We start from the raw sequence: 11055 nt of genomic DNA, 5'->3' as shown, positions 1-11055 counted from the left end.
GTGCCTTCACAAAATTTTCCCAAAACATCTTACTCAAAGGACTTAATACCAAGTCTTGATCTAACTAGTTCAAATTGGACTATGGTAGCTTTAAGTAGATCCACTAAATCAATTGTACTAGGTAAAATAGATATGCATTTGACCAAGCTTCTTTAGCCTACTATCATCTCAACCCTTTCAGATCAAGATAAAATTTCTTTTTCTTACATTTGCCCTATTTATTCTTTCTATGTTACGATATAAACTAAAATTGTCATTTGAAGCATTAAATAAACAAGCAATTTAAGTAATAAAATAAAAATAAAAAATATATGTTTTCCCTAGATTAATGATATCATTTTATTTTTCCCTCCCCCCTTATACAATTTTGGTATTGTTTATCTACATAGTAAACATGTTCTTTTGGAAGCCAGAGTTTATTATTTTCTAGTTAAACAAACAATATACTATACAATTTATTAACTAAGGGAGAGTTGCCCTCTTCTTCTTGATCGTTTGAATCGGATACAGATTCTGTTAGTGCTGGGTGCATATTATTTAATCAAGAGTTTTAATGTATAACTAAGGTTAAAGTGATGTTAGTTATGATCTAACCCGTTGATGTCAAGTGTGTAGGTGAAGGTTACTTGACAATTGAAAAATCCTAGTGAGTAAAGTTAGGTGGTGGAAAAGTTCTAGTGAGTGAAGCTAAGAAACTGAAGTCTTGATTAGATGTCAGACATGTTATCAGCAATCCAAATGAGTCAGGTCAAGATTAAAGTACTGAGCCTCGGATCCTGAGACTTCTTTTATAGGCTTCATCTAGTTGATTGGAAACCAATCAGTCAACTAAAACCTTCACGTCGACTAAACTTCTTATCAAGCAACTAGTTTATCTTCTTTCCTTGCTTACTTAAATCTAATCTAATCGATCCCACAAATCCGCCTATTCGGTTGACTGAACACTTGTCCAAGCTACTGGACCGAGAATTTTCTTTACTATTTCGATTTGATCATAGCTGATCTACACTTTTCAAACTTGTTTGATTAACTAATCCTGCTGGTCAGTCAATTGGACCTTGTTTCCATTTTGGACTTGATTGTAATCCCGTTGTGCTTATCTTGTTAGGATTGATCAACTGAACCTCCCTGTTTAGTCTAGAATCCTCCGTTCAACCCAAAATTTATTTTTTTTTTGTAAAACAAAGTTAGCACAACAAGAATAATGATAATAAACCTGCAAAATAGAGTTAGATATATATTTATTCATGAATCAGTCTTGACAGTTAGGACTGTTTAATCTCTACTTAAAAATCTTTGTTGATTTTTTCAGTCAGATCAAATACCTAAGGTTGCCTCACTAGGATGCATCCTCACTACCTTCTAGAACTTGAAAGGTCTATGTAGAACTTACCTTACTTACTTACCAACATTTGGTCTAACTGACATGTTTGGGTTTCTTCTTCTGTTTAGTGTCTGATTGACCCATCAAGGCTTTTCTTACTTGATGTCTGGTCCAGATGATCCATCAAGTGCTCTATCAGATCATCTTATCTAGTCTTCTGCCTGGTGTATAGTCCTTCTAATTTAATAAGACCCCCTTGCCTAGTGTCCGATCCTCTAGACCCACTAGGTCTTTTCGATGTCTAATGTTCGGTCTTCTTGACCCATTAGGGCTTTTCATATTAAGTGACCTACACTCTTAACTAACATATCAAACACATAATGTCTAATTTTAAGCCCTTTTCCAAACATCAAAATAAAAGTTTGATTATCAGCGCTGACCGAACTAACATATTACACTTAGAAGACTTTGAGGAGTGTAATGGTCAAGTTTGAAGTGATTCTAAGACTCCGAAGATCATCAACGAGTTTTAGTCAAAACTCATGAAAATTTTTACCAAAATTCACTAATGACTATACATTGTCTAGAATTTTAAACTTAATACAACCTGAATCAAGAGAGTCTTAGAAACTCTTTGGTAGTGTTAATGAGTAAGTATGACAAGCCTTGGCTCTCAGTTTTTTTTTTTTTTTTTTGATAATCCAGGTGTCCAAACTCTTACAGACTTGACTACTAGTCCTGGAGGCAAGCAGCCCTCCACCCAGGTTCACCCACTAGATAAATTCAAAAGTGCTTGCGGTAGTGCATTAGTAGCCGACCTCCATAGGCCATCCATCACTATAGGTTTGTGCATGTCCCAAACTGGGTACTCGAACTATGCATCCCTCAACATATTTTTTTTTTCCCAAATTAAGTGTCCACGCAGTCCCAACTAAGAATTGATTCGTGGTACTCTAAGAATCCACCTTGACACCATACCACTGCACTGTGCCTAGGAGGGGAAGCGTAGACCCTTAAATGAGCTTATACCAAATTATTTGGTTATGAAGATTTTAGAAATCCACATTTCTTAGTTTAGATTGTGAATTAGGCTTGAGAGCATTATTACACTCAGGAGGCTCCCAAAAGTGAAATAGTCTTAGTTTGGAGTGATTTTAAGGTTCCTAAGATCATCAATAATTTTTTAGCCAAAACTCATTGATGATCCTACAATATCCAGACTTTAAAAATTTTGACATAGTTTAATCTAGGAGAGTCCTAGGAACTCTTTGGTGATGTTGATGAGTAAGTATGATAGGCCTAGACCCGTTAATAAGTTTGTGTTAAATTATCTAAACGTTGTGAAGATTTAAAAAAAATAAATCATGTATTTCAATCTAGGTTGTGGCCACCTCTCAAGTGTGTAATGGTCTTGATTTGAATTGATTCTAAGGTTGCTAAGGCTATTAATGAGTTTTATTCAAAACTCGTTGATAGTCTTAGGCACTTCAGAAACATTTCAAACTAAGTTTATTGCACTTTTTATATTATTCTAAGTGTAATCATATCCTCAAATATGGATTTCTTAGCCTAAATAGAGAGTTGTGGATTTTTAAAATTTGCATAACTTTAAGATATTTTAAGAGCTGTGTAATGGTCCTGCCACATAATAGGGCATAATCGGAGAACAAATAAATTTAACAATCCATTGATGAGTTATGGGAAGTATACTGTTGATAACAAATTTAGTATAGTAAATTTAGAAATTGACTAGTGCACTCGACTGTCAGTAAATAAATAGTTAACTATTGATAAAGAAGGAACATAATGAAAAATAACTACATCTTTTGCTAAATATAAAGTTTAGATACATGTTTTAGATATTATAGAAATTTACTCAGTTCATTAAATTGTTATAGATTCACTATAGCTCTAGAGAAGAAGATAACACCGGTATTGGCCAAGCATTACGGGGAAGAAGTAATGCAAAGTTTAAGGTTCTTTTGCATGCTTCATGAACTTTATTTTTAAACATTATTCATAAATAGTTCACAATCTCTATTTATAAATATTCATAGCTAAATATATATATCTTCAAACTTATTCATTTAGTTTAACAAGTTATTCAAACTATTTATTTGATTGTTTTTATATATATATTAAGCAAACATAAATTTTTTTATCAAACTAAATATTAAATTTACTCATAAATATTTAATTCATTATGACACTCGGTTTTGGCCAAACATAGCAAGAAAGAAGTAATACAGGGTTTGGACCTCCATAGCAACTTGCATTTCCATGTTTCATGAACTCTCCAATCAATTCTCAACAATAAATCAGAAGAAACCCACATGGCTCTTTTTCTCAATTGATCGTGTTTACTGTGGGAAGCAAACGGTGGAGAGTGGACCACAAAACAAATACATGTGTGCTCGTGGAGGGATAGGGATAGAAGAGGAAAGCAAAGGAGTTGGCTAAACTCAAATGGTCTATTATACCCTTCTTCTTCCTCCGACTTCTTCATCGTGTCCATCGAAGGATGGAACGAGATCATAATTTAGTAAACATAGGGCAAGGTGTTAAGGGTCCATTCACATTTTTATCTCTAAGTCCATTCCATTCCATGTGAGGAGGGGAGAAAAAGGTGAAGCCATGTGCTAGTAAACATATCACATGTGGGTCTACAAAATTTAATGTTTTGTACTCTCTTTTCTTTGCAAAAGAATTTGTATCAATGTGAAAGGTTTTGCCCTGTCTAGTAAGGAACACAAACTATCCCATCAAATATCGCATTTTTTTAATTGCATTTTTTTTTCTGTCTAAACCTTTATAGTTGTATTGATAGTAAAGTTAAGCCATCACATTAATACGATTGACAATCAAAACGATGTTATTTGACTTATGTTGGAGCAGTTGTGGCCCTAATTATTTTAGGGCAAAAATTAAAAAGATGCTTTTGATTATATTTCAAGGCTGTTATAAGGGTTATAAGGTAGTTAGCACTCGAGCGACCAATTTAAGTTAGGTGAAATTTTATTAGCCTGGTTAAAAGATTTAAATGAGTTGGATTGAAATTTTATCAATTCATTTAAAAATGAACTTAAATGAGTTAGATCTTGCGGGGGTTGTGAGCTAAACGTGTTGGTTTATGGCGGCTCGGATTGGTATGTGGTGTACTCGGATTGACATGTGACAGGTTCGGATTGAGAAGAAATAATTTAAAATTAAAATTAAAATGAAAAATTTAATTGCCACGTTGGTTAATCCGCCTAAAATATAATCCAAACTTAATTTTTTTAAAAAAATATTTATTTTGTTAGGATCGTTGAATTTTTTAGTCTGCTTAACCTGTAATTCATCTTATATTGGAGATTTCCTAGCTCATTCTGACCCACCCTTGTTAGCTCTGATCCGTCAAATGATAAATTTTTGATAAGGCGGGCTGTCTCACTACGGTTCGACTCATCTAATGACTCGAGCTAGTTAATATGTAATAACTATGATGTGTAAAAATAAATAAATTATAAAAAAACCCTATATATACATAAAGTATTTTTTTTATCAACACTTTTTTATAACATGATAAAAAATATTCAAACTTATCAAAATGGCTTCACTGTACTCAAATTCACCTAAAATATTATAACAACCACTACTTGACTGCTACAACTATAATGATCATTAATTAATTGCAAAACTAGTGTATTAGTTTATTAGTGACCATTGTTCACGCAGAGCATAATCGAATTGGTCATTGTATGCTATGATAGATTTATAAAAATAATCAAAGATCGATTCCCGATAAAGTTGTTAATTTTTTAATTTATCTCTCTAAAAATGATTATGGAGCTCACCGTGTGAATGACCAAGTCAAAATAGAATAATTTTTAGAAAAATAGTTATCACTAATACAATATTGTAATAGCTAATTAATCATTGTTGTAATAATTTTGCAATGAGTCTGTTAAAATGATTTTGATTAAATTTTATAATTTAGACCAAATAAAGATTTTTTTAATATATGAGTATCGTATATGTAAATTTTTAAATAAATTAAATAAATTTATTATTATATATGATATCCTTATGTTATTATAAATTAGGGTACTTAATTATATCATGACCGTTATAACACCATTTTTAATCAATAACAAAGACAGTTCAATCATCAAATTCCCCCCTAATACAGAGTTCTAACAAAGATTTATTATACATAATTTTATCTTATGACTAAATTTCATGATCATCCTATCACACTTCATCATTACTTTAATTTTTCCTTCACCAATTGATTAAATGTAATGGAATCTTAATATATACTAGTGATCGTGCACACGCGTTGCGTGTGTAATATAATAATATATAAATTATTTGGGTCTTTGAAAATCTGAATTATTTGGATTTTCTAGTGTCACCCTTACGTTCAGAACCAGGTAAGATTCGTCAGACCCATGCAATAATGCAAGGGTGACGGGTGAGGGTGACGCTAGAGAATCCCAGCAATAAACTACTGTAACGAGCTTTTCTATGCAAAAAAAAATTATTTTAATTTAATATTATACTTATCTTAGTAAAAGAAATTAAGAAAAGTATATTTTTTTAATATCGTCGGCCTAAAATATTTATAGAAGTTTTTTTGATCATAGTGTCGTCAATTCTAAGATGTGGGACTAAAGAAAACTATAATTTTTTATATAAAACAACCAGAGAAAATTAATGATGAGAAAAATTCATAATAATACGTCGTAGCTGAGTCTCGAATTGTAGATCACTGATTATTTCGCTTGTGAAATTACTAATAAACCTTAGAATTATTTTTAATGTGAATAAAAAAATGACAGTAACATAAATTCATTTTAGGTTTCACCAAAGTTAGTTAGTAAAGGGTTAGTTAGTAAAGGGGAGATATTTTTAATAAAATAGTAATATATATATATATATATATATATATACAAAGCTGATAACCTGCGGGACTTAAGATGCGCGACTGTGCGCGACGTCGACGCGGCATGCCCTCTGGACCGATCAGGACATATCCTGATCGGTCTGGGAGGCTTCTGATCGGTCTGTGGACCGATCAGAACATATCCTGATCGGTCTGGGAGACTTCTGATCGGTCTGTGGACCGATCAGAACATATCCTGATCGGTCTGGGAGGCTTCTGATCGGTCTGTGGACCGATCAACCTATAGGCTCCGCATGCCACGTCGACGTCGATCCACCAACGAAGCCGGCACGCACAGTCGCATATCTTAAGTCCCACAGGATATCAGCTTTTTATATATATATATATATATATATATATATATATATATATATATATATATATATATATATATATATATATATATATATATTCCTTCACCAATTGATTAAATGTAATGGAATCTTAATATATAATCAACTATGAATGCGAGGGACATGTCCAAATTATCATCGATACATGAACGGTGGCTGATATGGATTTGCCTGTCATTTCATGGGAACAGTAGCATGTTGTTGATAACCACGGCGGAGATGAATAGAAATGGCCTCGACGTTATACGGCAGCACATGTGGATGGAGGACCACACCCATCCCCGGCGGTTGGTACTTCAACTGCCACCGCTCCATGTGCCCGCCGTCGCTATCCGGCGAGCAGCCAAAACTCGTTTTGTCTCATTGCCCTCGGCAGCGTCGCGCCGCCCATTGCCACCGTGCCTATAAATGCCCCTCCTCCATCGCCACAAGTCCACACAGCAACCAACAGCCGGTCTTCACTTCGATCCCCTGTTCTCTCCTCCGATGGCCGCCGGCGCTCTCTTCTTTCTCCACTTCTTCTTTCTCTTATCCGGCTACGCCTTTGCGGACTCCTACGGGTGGGAATCCGCCCACGCCACCTTCTACGGCGGCAGTGACGCCTCCGGAACCATGGGTCAGCTCCATTTCTACAGTTTGTAAGAAATGTTTCCGGCGAACTCTTAATTTGCTGACTGTTATTGGATTGATTGCTATCTGTGCAGGAGGCGCTTGTGGGTACGGGAACCTCTACAGCACCGGCTACGGCACCAACACGGCGGCGCTCAGCACGGCGCTGTTCAACGACGGGCTCAGCTGCGGCTCCTGCTACGAGTTGCAGTGCGCCGACGACCCCCAGTCGTGCCTTCCCGGCTCCATCATCGTCACCGCCACCAACTTCTGCCCCCCAACCTACGACCTCCCCAGCGACAACGGCGGCTGGTGCAATCCCCCGCGCCCGCACTTCGACCTCGCCCAGCCGGCGTTCCTCCATATCGGGCAGTACCGCGCCGGCATCGTCCCTGTCTCCTTCCGCAGGTGCTCCATTCGCCGTTTACCTTCCCTCGCCGGAATCAAGCAGTCACTAAAGCTCTGTTTTTTGTTACTCTACACTACAGGGTGCCTTGCGTGAAGAAGGGGGGAATACGGTTCACCATCAACGGCCATTCCTTCTTCAACTTGGTCTTGATCACGAACGTGGCCGGAGCCGGCGATGTGCACTCCGTGTCGATCAAGGGGTCCAAGGGCGGGTGGCAAGCGATGTCGCGCAACTGGGGCCAAAACTGGCAGAGCAACTCGTTACTCGACGGGCAGAGTCTCTCCTTCCAGGTGACGACCAGCGACGGCCGGACGGTCACCAGCTTCGACGTCGCACCGGCTGGATGGCAATTCGGCCAGACCTTCGAGGGTGGACAATTCTAAGTAGCTCATCAAGGAATTAAGGCTCATCGGACGCAGAGGTAGCTAGCTCATCAGGCAGCACCCGCAGGAGCCTCCTAAACTCGAAACCCTAGATAAACTATACTATATATATACTTAGCAAGTATTTAACCCTGTAATTTAAAAGCCATTTGTGGAAATTATGGAAGCCATGGCTTACGTTAATTACAGTCACAGGGAAGGAAGGTAATGCACCTCAACTTAATTATGGATGTGTTGTGGAATTATAGTTTTTTTAAAAAATAGATAATTCGTTTCTTCTATGCTCGAATGAACAATCGTTTTTCTATATACAACAACTAAAGCATGCACCTTTAGCAATCATACAATGAATGGTTCCGGTCTGAGATCGAGGGAGGAGTCAACTTTTACTAGATTGTCCTATAACGACTTTTATATAGTCAGATGCTATTGGATCAGTTTCTTCAATCGGGTTGGCTTCTACTGGGTCGACTCGTAACGAATCTGCCTTAAGCGGGTTGGCACAGAGCAGATAAAATCCTAACGAATCGGCTCTTCTGAAAGAGACTAACCGGAGGTTAGAAGGGGCCAAGGCAACTTCACTGCACCTCTGACGCCCAAGTTAGATTTGGAGAGAACGGAGAATAGTCGGAGAGCGCCCCTTTCCTTTATTCAATCTCATCATTCCAAAAGACTACATAACCTCCTGTATTTGTAACCGACACTACCCTCCAGCTGATGCTCATTACTGCTGATAAGATAATCATCAAACCTCTTGACGTGATGCTAAAAATTCCCGTAATTGATGCGCCTCTTGCTCTACTGCACTCTAGTTCAACCTCGTTAATCCGTTGGGCAAAGCCTTCCACTGATTTGACCCTTGCTTTGTTGAATTCGCCAAAATTACTCTAAATACTAGCAAGCTAATCCTAAGTTACCATTGTTGCCTAAGTTATCATTTTGAAAATAAGGAAAATAATATAGTTAAAAATCAACCTCTATCCAACTAAAAATCTATATTATTATTTGGCTAGTTAACTAACCATTGTTTGATTGTAAAATTAACCTCTTTTGGCTAGTTTATCAACTATTAATTGGATGTCACATCAATTATTAATGGTTTGATTTACTTGTTATTATTTTTGACTATAATATAACTGATCCTGTCCGAGCGCTGAGTCGACAGACGCTGGGGATGTGGCACGCTCTGTTGTCTTCGACTGGTGGTGTAGCTCTCCGGCAAACCTGCAAAGAAGCTGAGCCGGGAGGGGTTTCCCGGCGACGGCCCTCCGACGCTCAAGTCAGACAACGAGAGAGGCAGTGTAATGTGGCTACAGTAAAGATTTGCACATACCTTCGTCGACGTCTGGGGGTCCTTATATAGGACCCCGAGGAGGCGGGGGCACGCTTCTCGATGCGTGCACGCTTCCCCAAACATACCTTAACGAGCCCGTGTCAGAAAAGTACCTCTGGCGCCATTCCGCAATCGTCCGAGCATATTCCGGATGTGACGGTGGAAGCTTCCACCGTATGATCCCGTGTACGGCTCGGCCGCCAACCCTGCTGCCTGTCAGCGGCAGACGTCTCGAGGATGATGTTATCCTTTGTCTCCCTTGTCCTCTTGCGCTTCCTGTCTGTTCCAGAGCCGAGCGGTTCGGCCGCTCGACGGGCATATCACTTCTGCCTCGGTCGTATGCTCGGATGAGACTGCTCCTGCCTGCCTTTGTTGCCTTGTGCACCGACCGAACAGACAGCCCACTCAGCCATGAAACCTTTTTGCCTTGAGCATCGGAAACCCGACCCTTAGTCGGGTTGTCTTTCATTCGGCGGGGGGATTCACGGCCGGTCGGCCTGCTTCGTCCGGTCGGTCGACCTGCTTAGTCCGGTCGGCAGGGTCTCAGGGATGAATTTCTTGACCTTTGACCTCCACGTGTCGTTGACCTTCCGCCCACGAGGGTCCCCCGTCCTTATCACCGGATCACATGCCTCCCCTTCAAGTCTAGTCGAAGGAGGCGCTAAGTCCGACTGACTGGACTGCCGGTCGGCCGGAGTGACACCGCTTTCCCACTCTCTGGAATGTTCCTCCTCACGGTCATTCGGCTTCTTACTACTGCTGGCGACGGTCAATGCTGACACCCTTCGGATCTCCTCGGAATTCGTACAAATCCTCTCCATTAAGACCGAGCACGCGTGCTGCGCGCCGTAATGGCGCTCATTAAATGCACCCCTGTGGCATGGTGCCACCTGGCGCCTCCGCTGGCGTCATCGTATGGCTAGGCGACGTGTCCGAGGCGACATCGGCCGTTTGAAATGAACGGCCCGATGTGGGCCTCGGTTCCTGTGACCTGCATCCGACGGTCGAGGCCGATCGGGCCTGACCTTATAAAACCTTCACCTTCTTCCTCCGCCGCCCCTTGCCTTCGCATGTCCCGCAGCCTTCCTCGGTGCTTCAGCGTTCCGGCGACTCCGCTTTTCCCTTCTCCGACGATTCTCGGCCTTCTTCCTTCGATCCTCACCTCCTTTGTAAGGTTCCTCTTCATTTCTTCCTTTCATCCCTATGTTTTCTTCGCGTTCTTGGCCGCGTTTCGCCCTTTGGTTACTGTTTTGCTCCTTTATTTTTTCGCCTGTGCATTTGCTTTCCCTTTCGATTTCTGCTTCCTCCATTGCCCTAGCGATGGCAAGCTCCTCTCAGCCTGCGGACCCGACTCTCGGCCCATGGTACACCACCATGGAGTCGCGGTTCGATCGGCGCGATGCCGAGAGCCTGTTTAATGCCTTTGATATCCCTTCCAACTTTGAGCTAATTTTACCTTCTCCTTCCGCTCGGCCGCATAGACCGCCGAGCGGCGCCTTTTGTCTTTTCCGCGACCAATTCGTAGCCGGTCTGCGGTTTCCCCTCCACCCCTTCATTATCGAAGTTTGTAACTTTTTTGGCATTCCGCTCGCCCAACTGGTTCCCAACACCTTTCGCCTCCTGTGCAGGGTTGTGGTCTTATTTAAGATACACAACATTCCCCTCTGCCCGGAGGTCTTCTATTATTTTTATTACCCCAAGCAGTCTGAGTCGGGCA

The 11055-nt window shown here is 40.2% G+C and overlaps 1 protein-coding gene across 1 annotated transcript; it reads left to right on the top strand.

Moving 5' to 3' along the window:
* Positions 1 to 7043: 7043 nt before the first annotated feature.
* LOC122035009 (expansin-A4-like) lies at positions 7044 to 8231 on the top strand. The gene is made up of 3 exons (XM_042594370.1): positions 7044 to 7220; positions 7309 to 7621; positions 7702 to 8231. The coding sequence occupies exons 1-3, from the start codon at positions 7091 to 7093 to the stop codon at positions 8003 to 8005; spliced, it is 747 nt and encodes a 248-aa protein (XP_042450304.1). The 5' UTR covers positions 7044 to 7090; the 3' UTR covers positions 8006 to 8231.
* The last annotated feature ends 2824 nt before the right edge of the window (positions 8232 to 11055 follow it).

This window comes from Zingiber officinale, chromosome 11B (assembly GCF_018446385.1).
Source record: "Zingiber officinale cultivar Zhangliang chromosome 11B, Zo_v1.1, whole genome shotgun sequence".
NCBI lineage: Eukaryota > Viridiplantae > Streptophyta > Magnoliopsida > Zingiberales > Zingiberaceae > Zingiber > Zingiber officinale.
Note: the sequence above shows the minus strand (reverse complement) of the source record. Positions and strands in the feature narration are given on the sequence as shown.